Source organism: Xiphias gladius, chromosome 9, assembly GCF_016859285.1.
Source record: "Xiphias gladius isolate SHS-SW01 ecotype Sanya breed wild chromosome 9, ASM1685928v1, whole genome shotgun sequence".
Classification (NCBI taxonomy): Eukaryota; Metazoa; Chordata; class Actinopteri; order Istiophoriformes; family Xiphiidae; genus Xiphias; species Xiphias gladius.
Genome location: NC_053408.1, coordinates 7,127,318 through 7,146,079, shown reverse-complemented (window position 1 = coordinate 7,146,079; position 18,762 = coordinate 7,127,318). Strand labels below are relative to the sequence as shown.

The 18,762-nt window shown below is 42.9% G+C and overlaps 1 protein-coding gene and 1 pseudogene across 1 annotated transcript in view; one reads left to right on the top strand and one right to left on the bottom strand.

Annotated features, from left to right (window-relative positions):
• LOC120793965 (neurotrypsin-like) overlaps nt 1-16,562 on the bottom strand; it is a 37,699-nt gene extending 21,137 nt beyond the window's left edge. Inside the window, exons 1-5 of the mRNA XM_040134440.1 lie at nt 16,467-16,562; nt 10,995-11,037; nt 2,399-2,641; nt 843-981; nt 203-381 (exon numbers count right to left, since the gene is read on the bottom strand). Coding sequence (XP_039990374.1) covers nt 203-381; nt 843-981; nt 2,399-2,641; nt 10,995-11,037; nt 16,467-16,562 — 700 coding nt within the window. The remainder of the gene's footprint in view (nt 1-202; nt 382-842; nt 982-2,398; nt 2,642-10,994; nt 11,038-16,466) is intronic.
• Nucleotides 5,224-10,462, top strand: LOC120793969 (annotated as a pseudogene).
• Nucleotides 16,563-18,762: the final 2,200 nt, after the last annotated feature.

The following is an 18,762-nucleotide window of genomic DNA, read 5'->3' as shown; positions in this document are numbered from 1 at the left end:
TATCAGCATGACAATAATTAAGTACATTACTGCCAGTAGGGGATGCATAAAATATTACTACATAGTATTCTATATCAAAAATAAAAAATAAAAATAAATCTCTCAACAAGATAAATAAAAAATAAATAAATCTGTATCTCTCAGGTACGTGGGGGGGGGTATTCAGGTCTGGTAACAATGACGCTGGAGAAGTCACACTGACCTTCTGGCGGTGCGCACACCACTGCTGCCTCGTTTCCATGGCTACAGTCACCGGTGACGAACATCCTGCTTCGGCACTTGCCCAGGGTGTTCTCGTCCCCCCGGCAACCCAGACGCTCGTAGTGAAAGAGGCCGGAGCCCGAGCCGAACTGCGAGTGCCGCAGTGCTGTGCCGATGTCCCTGTTAGAACGAGACAACGCCAAGGAGAACAAATTTACTTAAGCACTGTACTCGAGTAAACGTTATAGGTACTTGAGTATTTTCTTTTCATGCTACTTTATACTTCTACTGTAAAACATTTCAGCCTGAAATATTTTTACTTTTTACTCTTACTCAGCTTTAGCTACTAGTTACTTTTCAATTTGCCTTCAAAGTTTATAAAATTTGATGCTTTGTTATAAACTAAACTACCTAACAGTATAAACAAGTAAAGTCGAGACAATTAGTCAATTAGTACTTTTACTTTTATTACTTTACGTATATTTTCCTGTTTATACTTACATACTTCAGTAACATCTTCAATGCAGGACTTTTACTTGTAATGGAGTATTTTTACAGTGTGGCATTAGTACTTTTACTTAAGTAAAGGATCTGAGTACTTTCTCCACTACTCATCGAACTTGTGTTTTGTTTCCTCCTACCCCAGGCCCAGCTGCCTGCAGACCACACTTGCGTCTCTGTCCGTCCAGTGAGAGTCACAGACCGCCCCCCACTGGCCGTTCAGGTAGACCTCAACCCGCCCGCTGCCGGAGGACGAGCTGCCAACCAGACGAGCAGCACCTGAAAAAGCCGCAGAGAGACGAGGAGGTTTAATGCTCAGGAAACACATAAATATTCAGCAGTGATGGTCAGATGTTTGTCTACAGTGACGCCGTAGAAACCTGCCTCACCATGTACAGTCGCACAGACAGTCACATAAACATACAATGTCAAATGCTGTGGTATCTCTATGGTATTCTTTTCGTGGCAAAATGATTAGTCAAGTAATTGATTAGGCCATAAAAGCAGAATAAATCAACAATTTTGATTATCCATTAATTGTTTATAGCTGCATAAATATTTTTTTTAGCCAACTGGGGGCAACAGATTAAGCTGTAAAGAAAACGTTGACCTTACAATGGTTTTGTTGAAAACGTTTTAGCGGACAGTTGCCTATTTACATTCACGTGCAGCCCCCTGACAAAACTGAGTTCAATATTCACTCTCTTTTAGCTCTGTTTTGTTCGTCACCAACTCTTGAAGGAACTACTTGGCTCTTTAGCTGCTAAATGCTCCACTGTGTTCATCGGCTAGACCCTACCTGTCACTGTCTGCTGTTTGGTGCTGATCACAAAGTGGGTTTATCTGAGTTTTTGCTAGTTGAAAACATCTGTCTGCTCGCAATGAAGTTGACGAGAGCAGAGTTTGCGGGCCGGAAAACCAAAACAATTATCCAAAATAGACTAAAAAGCTATTTTATCAGTGTTCGTAGAATTTTTTCGATTAGTTCAGCTTTAAGTCACCAATCAAGCATAAATGCCAAACATTCACTGCAAGCTGAATTTCTCTGGTGTTTTGGATTGCAGCAATTAATATGAAGACATCACCTTGAACTCTGGGATACTGTGATGAGCCTTTTCAGAATTTTTTTTAACATTTTATAGACTGAAAAACCACTGGTTCCTAACCTTTTTTGACCTAGGACCCCTTAAAAGGAGGCAGTGTGTACATGGGTCTCACAAGAAAAATGCAAAGATTAGACACAAATGAGAAACAACATTATACAACATCACTTTAAACAGCAGAAACTTATTTCCTTTTTTGTATTCCTTAGTCGTGTCACGACTCCTCAGATTTATTGTGCAGGATCAATTGAATGAAAAAAGTCGACAGATTTCTCGATAATGACAGCAATCATCAGCTGACGCCCCGGTTTCTTCCTGTGTTATGCTCTTATAACTAATCACCCCAATTTTGTAAATGGCTGATAGAGATGAAATTTACAATGGCGCAAGGAAGCATGAATTATTCTTTTTTTTTTTTTTTTTTTTTTACAGATTTTACTGTTTGATAATGCCTACTGTCCCTTATCTGTTTGTTTTATTCTAAATCGTCAAGCAGTTTGTAACTCTGTTTTAAAGAGGGACTATACAAATAAAGTTTATGATTTTGACAAATGGTCCTAGGTCAGTCTCATCCTGGTGGTCTGTGGTCGCACCCTGGTGGCAGTCGCAGTAGGCCCATCCAATGGCTCCAGAGTTCTGTCTGAAGAAACACCAGGGGTTGGACTCTCGGTCCGGGTTCCTGCAGTAGCTGTGGTCGCCCAGCCCTCGGCCCGGGTACTGCATGACGTAGTCCGGAAACTCAGTCCACTTCAGACAGGGGGCGCCAGAGTCCGTCTGGGACACTGTGCCGTTGTAGTATCCCAACTCTGTGAATCCCTCAGAGCAGGACAGAGGCACTGCAGAGAGACAGAAGGAGGGAGGGAGGGGAAGAGAGTAATCAAATGCTAAGGACGATGGGAGAATAAGATTCTTTGGATGAGAGGAGGAGGATTTGGGTCAAAGAGGACAATGTGAATAAAAGGGAGTGAAATGGGGAAAGTTTGGTAGCGGAAAGAGGAGTGGAATTGCTGTTATTCAAATCGCATTATCCCCATGTCTGTATTTTTATCTGAACATAAAAGCTTACACAGATGATTTTCATATGCTGTCGTCCGCCACAGCAGGATCGTGCCTAATGCACTCACCCTCGCTGATCCGTGTTGAACTGGTAAAATTTCCATCACCTTAAACCGCCCCTGTTTAACATGGTGGTGGCCAGATACTCGCAGTAATCTTCTCCGAGGGGGCGAAATGTGTGAGTGAGGCTTAGACAGACTGAGAGGGAAACTGCTGACATCAAAGTGTACCAAAATTAGGCCATAAAGCAGAGGAGCTTACACACTGTAGCCTGTTAAAAATTTCCATCACACATTAATGAACAGGAAATCACATTGCAGAACGTAACAGGCAGAGCAGTACACATAAAGCCACCAGACATACTAATACACTCGGAAGTGCAAAGCAACTTTAAAGGTGCAAAGCGTTACAGTACATTGAAGTGACGTTTAATGAGGACGTTTGTTTGTTTTGATGAGATTTATAGAAGGAGCATAGCAGATAATATAAAGAACCACTGTATCTTTGTTTATGGGACATTTCATGTAAATCCGGATGAATTGTTATGACTTTGGTGATCCCCTTACTTTCCTTCTAGCGCCGTCGTCAGGTCACAATTTCCATTTTCCTAATATTCTGTCTCATGAACCAAATACTTGAAAACTTACACTCCCATCAAAAACTGAGGACAGTGAACATGGCTAACATTACACCTGCTAAACATGAGCTAAATGCTAATGTTAGCATTGAGCTGTGCCCCAGCATAGCCTCACAGAGCTGGTGGTGTCGCTGTGGACTGTTGTTTAGTGTCTCGAAAGCCCCTGATGTCCTCAAAGACAGAAATGACATGAAATTCATGTTTTCACGTGTGAATTGTCCATAAATATTGTCCGTAAAATTGTCCAGTTACTCCGTATGGAGCCCCAGAGTGCTCAGTATTAAACAAATCAATAAGACATTATGAAGTAAATCATAATGTGAACAAATACGAATAAATATAATAAATGATTCATGACAGCAAAGTTGTCACCGCACCTTCACCTTTCAGCCAACCAAACCATTTCACAATTTATCAGTTCATTTATATATTTTTTCTGTGTTTATTCGTATTAACAATTTTATCATGTCTGATTTGTTTATTTAATTTTGCTTACACTTTGGGGTTTGCAGATTCAAAATTTACATTAACAACATGAGATTAATCCCTTTATTTCTTTCCGTCTTTCTTTCTTTCTCTCTCCTTTCTTGTTAAGCTTCCTTCTTTTCTCCCAGCTTGTCTGTCATTCCTTTCATTTACATTTATATTTACATTTACTCATCTGCAGACGCTTTTATCCAAAGTGACTCATAAGTGAGGGACAACACTAAAGCTCCAGTACAGTAGGAGAACTTGAATTAAGTGCTAAGCACTAAGTCTGCTCAATAAGATAAAGTGCAAGGAGATCGGGTAAAGAAGTGCACAGTAAGTGCCGGTTATGCATGTTGGAGGTGTTAGGAGAGGAGGTGTAGTTTCCTGAAGATGGATAGGGACGCCCCTGCTACATTTGGTAGCTCGTTCCACAAACGAAAACAGTGTGCACTGTGATTAACTTGTGTGCAAGGATGGCAATGCAAGTCGCCGTTCCTTGGAGGAACGCAGTGATCGAGAAGGAGCATAAGCCTGTATGATCGATGATCCTTAATTGCTTAGGTCTTTCTATCCTGTCTTATTTCCTTGCTTTCCTTCATCAACCAATCTTAGAGCATGGAAATCCCCAAAACCAGGAAGAAGCAACAGTGAAGGTTTTTGTATGTAATGGTATATTTGTGCCTTGTTGTGTTTCTACTTTCTCTCAAGAATTTCAGTGCTTTCCACACTGAAGCTTTAAGGGTTTTCGAGGCTCTGCAGCTACTAAACTATGATTAATGGTGGAGGTGCTTCAGTACCCAGCAACGGTCTTATCTCTTCGACACACACAGCTTGGCCGTCCTGGAGCATTATCTACGCAGGGCAACCCTTATGCCCACCTCGCATGCTAACACGTAAACGCACACAGATTTTGCTGCAGAGTGACCGAAACAGAGACACACACTACAGTGCAGTCTGAAGCAGAAACACACACACACACACACACACATACAGATACAAACGCACTGAGTCCAATTTGGAGCGAGATAAGAGAAAGAGCAGAGGGGGGAAGCAGTGAAAGCACTGGAGAGTCTGAGAAAGAGGAAGTCAATCAGGCAGAAATACACCGAACTAATAACAGAAATCTATCCTCAAACAATAAATAATACAGAGCGCACTCAGACACTGGACCCAGAAACAGCCCTCATTGGTACCCAAACCTAAAAAAAAGCTTCCTTCTCCAGACACAAAGACGTGTGTGTCCCTTTAAGACACATGACACAGGATGAAAGTGAAAGTTCAGGCCTTTCTGGGGAAACAACCCAACTGCTCTCCAGTTGTTCTTTCTGCGTGACACACCTACACCGACACACGTAAGTAGCCGTCTCTGAGCCAAACTTTCATTATAACACATAAGAGGTGAAATCTATGTTGCGTGTAGATTACAGGTTAATCCCGCTCTCTGCTAATTTGAGGCTCTCTGTTCAGAAATGCTGCTGCTTACGCCAGCGCAGTTACAAAATGTGTTGTCTAGTTGACAAAATGATCTGATCACAAAGTCCGTTTAGTGAGCTTTCACTTCCGATGATCTTCATCAGCAAACAGAGTTTGCCCAGTTGTTATGAAACTGTAGATGTTGGTGTTTTTCTCTGAACGAACTTTAAGGACTTCTCTCTCACTTTGGCTAAAAAGTTCAAAGTTTGGAAACAAAATAGCTGACCACAAGGAGCATTGACTAGGTTTTTCTGAGTCTTCAAGATCAATCATGATATCATGGTGTTTTTTTAACTGCTGTTTTTGAGGTCATGTTAATTTAGGCTTTTATTGTGGCTGAGAAGCCCTCAAAGGTGCAGAGAAATGAAAAATGCACTTTCCAGGCTCTAATTAAACCGGTGTTTTTGTGTCAGTTGTTCATTTATCTCTTGGTATAGGCCAAAAATAGGTCCAAAAACATTTTTTCCTGTATTGTAAAACAAAATCCTTCTGTGTCCTTTTTCCGTTACAATATTTTTGATGATCCATCCCGATTTCAGGGGCATATTCATGAATTTACCCAGTCAAATGTGAAGTCAAACTGACGTATCCCTCCCCTCATATAAAGCTGCACTTTACTGTGGGTCATAGTAGCTAGCAGAGCAAACATCATGGTAGGAGGTGTGTGTTTGGATTTCCGCTGGCAGAAACTTTGTTTACATTTCCAAAGAGTTTCCTTAAGAAATATTTACTTATTTGCCCCTCAACGTCCCCTTGCTGATCTGGCAACAAGGGTGAGGGGGTGTGGGAGACCACCAGCCTTCTGCAGTCATGAAGGCCGCGCCCACTTCTATGTGATCCAAGCACATGGTGACGATTTAATTTAAATCTCTATAAAACCAGCCCACATATTCTGTTTCACATCGAAGTGGGTCATTGAAACAGGTAAAGATGCTTTAACTTCCATTTTAATGTGACTTTAAAAGGTACCCTGTGGAGTCTTGACCCCTTGAAGTGCTTTGGAGCAATTCATTTTGAAGAATGGATCCCTGCTTTGTTGTGTATCTCGTGCAAGATCACACACCAGTGGATGGGGTGTTGGTGTTGTTACACAATGTTCCACTGATCGACAGTTAGTGGAGGTATTGCGAAAAGTGAATTTTTCAAAAGAAATTGCCTCTGGAGGTGTTTTTCAGTAGGAAATGCATTTAGGGCTACAATTAATGATTATTTTCATTATTGGTTAATCAAATGAATGTTTTTTTTGATTAATTATTAATCATTTGGTCTATAAATGATTATTAGATAGTTAAAGATTCCCCTCAAAGTTTCCCAAAACCCACGCTGCTGTCTTCAAATTGCTTTTTTTGTTTGACCAGCAGTCCAAACCCAAAGAAATTAATTCATTTTCTCTCGATCAACTAATTTATTAATAAACTTCAATCAAATTGATTCAGCTCTAAATAAATTCAACACACTTGTAAGGCCTCAAGGATAGACACAAAGTTTGTTTGGAAGAAAACACCAAAGGGTACCTTTAAAGTGCTCAGAAAAAAAGAAAATTTTAACATCTACAATTCAGTGACAGATGAGCAAACTCCATCCGCTGACGAAGATCATACACCTTGTGGTGGGATTATTTTTTGCAAGAGCTGTTTCCTAGGTCAAGAATGACCTCTGAATCTGTGAGGTAGGTAGGAATGCGTAGTGTTTTTTCATCAATTAAACTGTTTTTTCATTAGTTGTTTGTTTGTTTTTCCTTTCAGAAATGGCTTCCAACCTCAGTCTCTTATCTGAGGAGCAGTTTCTTTGTCCAATCTGCCTGGACACGTTCACTCGACCAGTTTCCACTCCATGTGGACACAACTTCTGCATATCCTGTCTCACATCCTACTGGAACAATGAACCAGTTTGCCAGTGTCCGGTCTGTAAGGAAACATTTGAAAGGAGACCCAATCTCAAGGTCAACACTTTCATTTCAGAGCTTGCATCGCAGTTCATGTTGCTTCAAGTGGCAGATGCTCACATCTGGAGCCAGGACCCGCTGACGGCTAACTCTGGCAGTCCAGTGCTGTGTGGTATTTGTACTGACACCCAGCAAGAGGCTGTCAAATCCTGCCTGGAGTGCCTGACTTCTTACTGCAACATTCATTTAGAGCCTCATCACAGAGCTGCCGGACTGAAGAGACACACACTGGTCGACCCTCTTGCGAGCCTTGAGGATAGGATGTGCAAGGACCATAACCACCTCCTTGCATTGTTTTGTAGAAACGACCAGGTTTTGCTGTGTGACGTGTGCACCAGCTCACAGCACGTGAACCATGACGTTGTCCCTGTGCAGCAAGCGTACACAGAGATGAAGGATCTGCTGGGAGACACAGAGGCAAGAGTGCAGCAGATGATCCAGGAAAGGCAACAGAAGGTGCAAGCCGTGAAGGAGTCAGTAAAACAAGGCCATAGAGAAACCAAAAATGTGATAGAGAACAGCGTGCAGGACTTAACAGTGCTGGTGTCTGAGATTCAGATGAGCCAGACGGAGCTTGTAAAAGTGATCGAGGAGAAGCAAAAAGCAGCAGAAGAGCAAGCAGTTGGTTTTATTAGCAGTATGGAGCAAGAGCTCACTGAGCTGCACACGTCAACGATGAAGCTGAGGGAGCTGAAACAGACCAAAGACCAGCTCCTTTTCCTCCTAAACTTCCCAAACCCATCCCTCCTACCACACATCAGGGACTTGTCCACATTCAGCTTCAACAGACACCGGGAGATACAGCACATACAGAAAACGTTGAGCAGCTCTGTGTCTCAACTGCGAATGTTACTGAATAAAATGAACACAGACATAACTGAATTTTCTGTGTCAAACAGTGCCACGCTGAAGTACCTTCAGCAGTATGAGGTGACCATTTTGCTCGATCCTAATACAGCTCACCCTCTGCTCATTCTATCTGATGATTGGAAGCAGGTGAGATACAGCAATGGCTCAGGTTTGTGGGGAATCAAGAAACTGAGCCCAAACATGTTCACCGAACATCTCGCAGTTCTGGGACAAACAGGCTTCTCGTCACAGAAGTTTTACTTCGAGGTGTTTGTGAGTCAAAAGACTGAATGGTGCCTGGGTGTGGCCAGAGCTTCGGTGCAGAGGAGAGGGGCACTCGTTCGGAGTCCTCACTCTGGACTCTGGGCCATCTGGTTTCTGGAAGATAAGTTTGAAACATTCAGTTCTCCAGGCATAACGATCTACTTGGGGAAAGTGGAGAGGGTCGGAGTGTTTGTGGATTATGAGGGAGGTCAGATATCGTTCTACGATGTACGGACCGCCACACTTATTTACTCATTTACTGAGTGTTTCTTCACTGAGGAGCTTTATCCATACTTAAATCCTTGTGATAATGAATATGGTTCTAACTTGGATCCAATGGTAATTGTTCCTGTCAGTCAAACGGAGTGAATGAAGGCTTCAGAGTCTCAGGGATATGTGGGTTAATTACTAAAATGCAACTGATGTGTTGGATTTAATCAGTGATTGTGATGAAAGATGTGTGTATTTCTATAGGTCCCTGTGTTATCTATAATTTATCTATGGCTGTGGGGTAAGGACAGTTTATAAAGGCCATAAACAAAAACAAAAATGAACGCATAGATAAGCAGATAATATTCACATTAGAGGAGCTGGAACTAATATGTCGCTTTTGCCTGAGAAGTTACTCTATCAATCAATCAAAATCAATCAATTAAATTATTATCGATTATTATATGTAATTATTGTTAATTTATTTTCTGTCCATCAACTAACTCATTCATCGACTTGTTTCATTGTTTCACCTAACCAGCGCTACTGTTGTCTTATCATGACAGGATGTTAACAACATCGCTTTTCTCATGCACACGGAGCAAACAGCAGGAAATCCAATTCATTAAACTACACAAAATGAAATATCAGCTTCACACTTTACTGGCCACAGAAATGCTTTTGTCCAGATAACGTGCTTTAACAAAGTGCAGTGTTTGGAGCTCCTGCACTCAGGCACTTACGATGATGACACAGGTGACGTCAGTGTCAGTCTGTGAAGGTCCAGGGTTTGGAAACTGGCCCGAGCAGTGGCTTATTAATGAGTCTTATTCTCTTTGGGCAGTTACATTAAAAAGAAAAAAACACTACTCTGTCAGTATACCTTTGCAGACAGGTTCAATTTGAAGTCATACTGAGGCAAATATCTATCAGCCTGTTTGTTGGTGATAGATTCCTAATTCTTACGCTACACTAACATACTGTATCCATTCACTTTAGTTACATCATGTCCTTTGTATAGTTTTTATGATAACAAAACATGTACGTCTTGCTGTCACGGTCTGTGTTGGTGATGATTAGCTAAAAGAATAAATAAAAATATGTTTTAAGCTGTATATGCTATGTAATGGTAATAAAACTTTTATGTCAGCTTGAAATTAAATTTTAATTATGTTACGTAACCAAACCAGGCAACATTTTCAATATGTCTTAAACTTCATTTCCATCATTGGTGAAGCAGGACATCTCAAAATAAACAGTTAATGTTTTTGTTTTCACTTAAATTTCAAATCCGCATGTCGGATTTTCAACATTAAATTCCCCATTTTTCACAACCTTTAAATTTCACTTCCTCCTCCCTCATCCCCGTCCTGTATATCTCATTCAAGCTCTTTAAATTATCTCAACACCCGCAGCGCTCACACACACACACAAAAACACTCGCTGCTGCTAACACCCTCCTCATTGCCACGACAACGGTACTGCCCATCGCCATGGGAACGCTCAGTCTCCCTGCTCCCGTAATCCATTTCCCAGCCACAATGAGTATTTGACACGGTTCACACTCGGAGGCTTGCTGTATGGGGGGTGGGTGTGTGGCAGCGACATCTTCTATACAAAACACACACATTATAATAAATATGGAATACGGAGAAATTCTGCCTTTTCACCATTTACCTGATTTTCATACAATTTTGTGCAACAAAGGAGAAAACAAACATCTTGTGTAGCATATTCTGAATTGTCATTATGAAAATAAACCCATTATCCATGTGCTCATCCTTTTAAAAAGTGCCGTGATTATAAGAGCTGTTTTATTATCTGATAGATGAGAGGTGTGTTGGTAACTGCACATAAATTTCACTTGTCCATCAATGTGTGCGCGGCTGTAAAAACACGGATATTTCAGCGCTGGAAATGAGCCTGAGAAGGAGGAGTTCCTCACCCCACCCCCCACCACCATTATCAAAATCATGGCTTCCACTCCTCTCAAGGATATAGAGGAAAAAAGAAAGAAAGAAAAAAAATAAAGAAAGCGGGGTGCAGGCCGGAGGGAAGAGGAGAGGTAAGGCTAGCGTGGGAGCACGGCAGAGACCAGAGGATAAAAGAAAGAAAAGGGGGCGAGGCGGCAGCAGAGAGGGTTTCATGAGTGTCTGAGTCAGAATGTGGGTTAAACTGGAGGGAAAAAAACAGATAGAGCGGAGGGAAGAGATGGTGTAGGAGGAGAGGACAGATGGAGGGAGAAAGTGAAAGTTCTGTGTTTGGAGTATCACCTCCCTCCTACCTGAGTTCTGCACCTCGTTTAAGTAACTGTCCTCAGTCACCACCTGCAGAGGGGAAGACAAAGACGCACTAAGTTAGACAAGCTGTATGAAAATAACCATCATTTTACTGCTACAAAAGAGATTATTTCTACTGTCAAGGAGGTTGGGTTTTCTTATCCGTTTGTTGTTGTATCTCAGCCGATTTCAATTAAATTTGTTGGACACAGAGATCACGGGCCAGGAAACAAGCAACCAGTTTTTCATGCAGAAAGCGCCACTATCAAGCCATTTGTTAGAGATGGAAATCCCCAATCACTTTCCTGATTTGAGCCATTTCATTCAGTTCAATTCAAAGATTTGTAGTTACCGACCATGTCGTTTGTTCGCTTTTGTTCCTAAGCCAAGAGTTGGAATCACTGTTCAAAGGTACGTCAATAAGTACAGCAGTATGTCAACACATCACCGTTCATGTGGCTGTAGTGTTCAGCTCTGATTCAAACTGTTTTCGTAGGTTTGTTCTGTTCCTGGTCCAGGTTGCAACATTTATGTAAGTACACTTGCCTATACGAGCACTGTACATAAGGTTAATAACTCAGTCGGGCTAAACTCAACAAAATAACCTCCTTTCGCACAAAAAACCTGCTAACATCAACTAGATGTCAGATTCAAGTCCACTTGTAGCAAGCTGAATTGATTGGACATAGTTTAGACAGACTAACACCTGTGTATATAAGATCCCACAATTCACACTGCGTGTCAGGACATAAACCAAGTCATGAAATCCAATGAACTCTCTGTAGACCTCCGTGATAAAATAGTGGTGAGGCAGATCAGGGAGAGGGTATAAAACCATTTCTAAAGCTTTGAGTGCTCCGTGGAGAACAGTGGCCTCAGTAATTTTGAAATGGAAGAAGTTTGGCGCCACCAGGACTCTTCCTGGAGTTGGCCGTCCGGACAAACTGAGTAACCAGGCAAGAAGGGCCATGGTCAGGGAGGTGACCAACAACCCCACAGTCACTCTGACAGAGCTTCAGAAGTCCTCTGCAGAGATGGAAGAACCTGCCAGAAAGACAAGCATCTCAGCAGCACTCAGCCATTCAGGCCTTTATTGCAGAACGGCTAGATGGAAGTCACTTTGAATAAAAGGAATATGACAGCCCCCTTGGAGTTTGCCAAACAGCATTTAAAGCATCAGGAAAAAGATTCTCTAGTCTGATGAGAGAGAAATTGAACTCTTTGGTCAGAACTCCAAACACTGCTCATCACCTGGCTAATACCTTCATGCTGTGGGGGTGTGTCTCAGCAGCAGGGACAGAGAGACTGGTCAGAACCGAGGGAAGGATGAATGCAGCCAAATACAGAGAGGTCCTTGAAGAAAACCTGCTCCAGAGTGCATGTGATCCGAGACTGAGGCGACGGTTCACCTTTCAGCACGACAGTGAAGCGTACAGCCAGTAAAACACTGGAGTGGCTTCGGGACAAAGTCTCTGACTGTTCTCGAGTGGCTCAACCAAAGCCCTGATTGAAACCCCTTAGATCATCTGTGAAGAGACCTGAGGATGGTAGTTCACAGTCGCTTCCCATCCAATCTGACGGAGCCTGAGAGGAACTGCCAGCAAGAATGGGATAAACTGCCCCAAATCCAGGTGAGCAAAGCTTGTCGAGATTTACGAAAGAAGACTCAAAGCTGTCATTGCTGCCAAAGGAAGGGTCCAAATATTCAAGTAAGGATCCAAATACTTTTTCAAGTAAGTTTTTGATTTTTACGTGTTTTTACTTCGGCATTGTGGATAACCTAGTGTAGAATGATGGTTCATCCATTTAAATTGAAATCTGCCACACAATAAAATGTGCAAAAAATGAAGGGGTCTGAATACTTTCTGAAGCCATGGCAGGTTAGGTAATTATTGTGGTCTTGGTTAAAGCATAACCCATGTTAATAGCAGACAGGTAATGTACCTCTCTAAAAGGTTTTGCAGTATTATAACAATTCCCACTACCATTGTTCGCACAGCCATAAGAGGTCCCTGTCAGGTAAACATATGTTGTTCAGAGATTTTGAAAAAAATTGACCAATGTCGCAACCAAATGCAGAATGACACAAGCACATACTAACACACGGTGATCCAACTAATGTGAAGGCTCTGAGCCTAGAGAGGATTAACTAAAATGGACACGTAAAGGCTGAATCTGACTCATCTCTGTACAAAGCCCAAATATATATATTTACGTAATGAACGTGCATTTACGAGCATCGTGTATTACAGCATTGTGCAGCCTCGGTGAAGGTGCGCACGCTCTCAGTGGTTCCTGCATATTCTTGAATATGAAATACAGTCAGGTCAAACCCAGAAACCAGAGAACACAGAGAAGTCTGAGATATCAAGAGTTACAACTGTAAACTGAGCAATATTTTCACAGTTTCCTCACATTTTGTGAAGGAGCTTATTCACTGATGGCAGGGATCGACAATCAAAAGGGAAGAAGTATTAAACGTATAAACCACCCAAATACATAGTGTACAGTGTTAACACACACACACACAAACACAAATAGGACCAGACAGCATCAGATGATTTCTGACGGAGGAGTGTTTGTTGCGATTTCAGAAATCAGGTCACACCTCTACACAGCGGGGCACCTGACAGAAGAGGAGAGGACACGCACATGTACATAGAACACACACCCATGCACTCTCTCACACACACACACACACACACACACACACACACACACACACACACACACACACACACACACACACACACACACTCAGCCACCACGGTGGAATAACTATAGTGAGGGCAGTGAAATGCAACACATTTCACCTTGACAAGTGAGTTCTGCTCTATGGGTTTCTCTCCAACACACACACACACACACACACACACACACACAAACATGCGTATGAAACCAACATACAAACACCTCCCAGAATGCACTGCTCAGCCTAATTATATTAGAGCAGGAACAGGTGACCTGTGATAGTGAACATGAGTGCTGATATATCCCTTCATATCAATCACACAGCTCGATTACGGAGCTAATGGGTTATGATGCTCTCACACCTGGATCCAGTTCATGGCAATGCAAACACACCCACACACACACACACACACACACACACACACACACACACACACACACACACACACACACACACTATTGGGGAAGGATTTGCACAGATACACAGGAAGAAATAAAAAGAAGGTGAGTCCAAAGACATGAAAAGACGTGACTGTAGAATGGAAGATGCTCCAAAATGTTTTCAATTCGAGCTTTTAGTCCTAAATAATAAAGACTGTGTTAACCTGACTGGTTGCCACTGGTAACGTCTTAGGAAATGACAATGTTTCTTCTCTGCAACAGCAAAATTTGTGACAAGCAAAGTGCTTTCAGTTGACGTTTCCTACGGTCCCTCATTACTTTTAAGCTTCACAGCCTATACAGCGCCTCCTGTGTACGAGTACAGAAAGTGGGACGGCTAAATTCGTTCACATGTCCCTGAGAAACAGTTGGGGCTGAAACTTTGGTGACATAGTGACCATCTCGAAGTCTCTGACTAACAAGTAGTTTAAACGGTTAATTAAAGTCTGCTGTAATGTTCGCTGTTCAAGACCCTCTGTTTCCATTGTCCAGTGTGCTCTCCGTCACCGAGCTGTCCATCACGTGGATGCAGTCATGGTTTTCCTTTGTTTGAGGTCTGACTGGCGCTCTTTTAATTACGCCATCCCGTCGCGCCCTCGTCTTCTGCAGTGGTATAATGGCCCCCTCACTGGAGAATTAGCACCACCCACTGCTTATCTCGATGAACCGACTCCTAACAGTCGCATAACAGCAGCTGACAGAAACACGCATAAATTCGCATTTTCTTTTGCCGTTTTTTTTTTGAAGATTCGGTTAAAACTTGCGCTACATTTGGATGGAAATCCAACCACAGATGACTAAGAAAACTGGAAATAATTATCTTTTCAGAGGCTGGAGCCAGTCATCGTTCTGGTGTTTTTTTTGTTTAAAAATGACTTAAACAATTATGAAATTATCAGAATTTGGGCACGGATTAACAAGCACATTGTGTCATGTAATCTGAAGGACTTGTGGGTTTATACCTATTTATACCAAATCATTTTTATTTTTTCCTTGCACGTGGTGCATGGCACACAGTGGGCACCCAGGACACTCTGATGGTTGATCCGGCCATGTTGGGAGCTCAGTCTCAGAAAACTGAGTAATGTTGGATGGGATTCAGAGTAACGCTCAGCGTATTTCGCAGGTTACAGAGAAGCTGCTGTTTGATAGGTTTCCCAGTTTGGTTCCTTCCTGTTTACCTGTGTACATCTTTTGATATTTTTGTTCCGACGATGCCAACAAAAGAAAGTGCTGCTGCATTCAGGATACTCTCAGTGAAAAGGTTTGTCTGATGAAGTTAAAGTGAAAAAGAAAAGAAAAAAAGCTGAAAAAGCTGAAACTCATCTGCCTTGTGCTACATGCGCGGCTGCTTCCAGTGTTACTGGATCTAATTAACATCACTGTTCACCACTAATGACTTCTACACAGGCTACACAGCTCATATGCTGCACATTAACACGACGCAGCACACACTGTAGTAGAAGAGAATAGGGGGGGAAAAAAAGGAAAATGAATGAGTCTAATGATTGATTGATTGATTGATTGACCTGTCATTAATTGACCTGACATGCAGGGCCAGCACGAGGAGTGAGAACCCCTTGACCAGTTTTGTCTTACAAATGACCGAACCTGCCTCACACCTGACAACGACACCTGCTTCACTAGTTTTCCCTCTCAACATGTCTAAGTTGACTGAGTCGCTGCGACAAGCTTCAGCAGCCCCGTACAGGGTTCATTCCCATAACACTGCTTCGTGTGTGTGTGTGTGTGTGTGTGTGGGGGGGGGGCGCTCCGACGGGTCCCTCTCATGATATCCCGCCGAGGGGCGTGGGGGCGTGTGTGCGTGCGTGTGGCGGGGCAGCCGAGTGTCCGCTTTTAATTAGCCGGAAGGCCGGTTGAAGAGGTGTTTGATGCGCGTTAATCGCTGCACCCCGCTCTGTCGGAGACGCGTGCGGAAGGAAGGGATCACGCCGCCAGACAATCTAAGACGGTCAAAGGACCGCGGAGTCGAGTCGTGCGGGGGTTTAAAATACTGTGCATTCTCAACACAGGACCATGTCATCTTTACATCTGTCTTCAGCCCCACTACGTCCTCGGCTGTGGGCGAACTGTAAGGCACGAAAAACGTACTTTACACGAGCCGGTCCTCGAAGCTTGGTCGGGCTGCCCTGAATCCGGGTTCAATCTAATTATCAGTGTCGTTATCGACCGAATTATTTATTTTTTTTTGTGAAAGGTCATCAAAGCGTGAGAGTCACGGCTCATGCGGTAAAAAAAAAAAAAGAAAAAAGGAAAAAGGGAAAGCCTTATTGCAAAATCAACCCCATCATCCTCACCATCATAGGACAGGCTACGGTACGTACCTCCGCCAATAGCGGCAGCCAGAGGCAGGTTCCGATCAAGCACAACGTTCCCCGGCTGGCCAGAGCCATCCTTCCCGCCCGGTGTGTCCGTGTCATAGCCAGGAAAGCCGTCGCTCCTCTCCCATCTCTGTTTCCAAACTGACCGTGAGGCGAGCCGCTGTCCTCCGCTCGTCCTCGCTGCTGGAAGAAAAAACGTGGAGTGTGTGTGTGTGTGTGTGACGGTGTACGTGGGAGGTTTTACGCGCGGAAGACAGGGTGGGGCCCAACAAACGCTTCACGGAATGGAAAACACACGGGGAGAGGGAGAGAGAGAGAGAGAGAGAGAGAGAGAGAGAGAGATCGATCCTGAGTGAAACAGTGTTGAGCTCTGCAAAAACCTGATGCTGATGCCACAAGCATCTCTCTCTCTCGCTCTCTCTCTCACACACACACACACACACACACACACACACACAAACACAGTCCAGTCCAGCACCCAAAGAAATACAGCTCAGAAGAGTCTGACCCATTGGCTCAGTGTTACGGGACTGTTCTTGAGAGTTTTGAAGGCTGTGGGTTCACATCACAAAGACACATTACTACTTGAAGGGATCAATACAAATGGCCTGTTCCAAATATATTTCAGAAGAAAATCAATATTGATACCAAGAGGAGGTTTTTCTTTTTCTTTTCTTTTGATCGATTGCGATTTCTGACATCAACACCGATGACTCCTGACTTCGTGTGGACTTTTGCTTGTTGATTTGGGACGACTTGCTATCACCCCCAGGCCCAAACATCTAAAAAAAAAAAATTATGTTATTAATTGTTAAAATGTGTACAAGTCAACTCTTTATTTTTCTAACAACAGATATTCTCTGCTACTCATTTCACAGTTGAAAACTATGCTAGTCAGTGCTCTCAGATGGACAAACTATGAAATGGAGACAGTTTCTAAGATACTGCCTTGATACCCGCGGCATTGAAATTTCTCATTACCTACCGGACTGGCACATTCTTCATGTCCAGCTGTAGCAAAGCCTCACGGAGCCACCGTTTGCTGTGGTCGGCAGGAAATGGGCTGCAGCAGAAAGCCCCAGAAATCAGCTCAGAAATTGCGGTTCTTGATCATAGCTGTGTTAGATGGTACAAGGTTTATCTGAAAGTAATAAATACAAATTTAAAAAGCAGGATTTCTGTAAATGTGCTACACCGACGCTTACATTTACAATGGAATTGAATCTTTGCGAATGGTGCAGAATGCTTGGCCCTGTAAACACAAAGTTTACGACTTGCGACTTGCAAAATTCAGTATTTTAAATAAGGTGAGCTGCAAGAGGCCGTATCACCGTGTGAAAGTCGTCTATATGCAATGATTTAAACGACTGTGGAGAAGTTTTTTTTTTTTTCTTTTCTTAATGCTGCAGCTCCTGTTTGTAAAACTGACAAAACGTAATCAGCTTTGCGGGGAAACATCCAACACAGAAATTGGCTGTGAAATAACATCAGCAGAAAAAAAAAACCTTTCCAGAAAATACACATTTTGGTTCTAGTTGTTGACAAAGTTGTGTGTGTGTGTGTGTGTGTGTTGCTTCAAAATGTTGTCTTTGAAGCTGATCCAGGAAGAAGCATTTTCAGATCAGCGGAGATAAAAACCGAGTCGGCTGCCAGGACGCGTCGTCTTTACTCAGCAGTTGGACTGCACTGCTGGGGGGGAAGTGGTCAGTTTAGCTTTCAGAAATCCGAAATGCAATGGGTGCCAGGGTGCAGTGTGGGTGCATGTCCAGCAAAGTCACTCAGAAAACACATAAATGAGCCAGACCAGGGCTGCACCTAACGAGTATGTCCTTTATTGATAAAAATTAACCCATAAGACCGACAAGTTGATGTAGCTGGTCAAAATGTTACTGCTTGTAATCATCAGTGTTACCTGTTTGATGATGTTATTATCGCTCTTGTGTGTCTTTTTTTTAGGAATTTGAATCGATCACGTATCGGATTCTACAATATTAGGTCGTGGCCTCTGCGTTTCGTGTTCTATGTGCTGCTGCCGCCGTCCTGGCCAAGGTACTCGTGTAAAAGTGATTTTGTCCCGCACGCCCTGCGCTTCAGCACGTTCGAGTGTGAAATAAAATAATGGATGCTACGCTAAAGTGCCAAGTCTCAGCTTTAATCATCGCTGCACTTTAGAAAAGAAACGTGTGGGAGAAGATATATTTAACATCTTGTGGAAAATCCTTCCCAGTTAATGGCGTAGTCTGAAGTCTCTGACCCACAGACATCACTCGGTGCTTTGTATCTTCCCTGGTGATGCTTC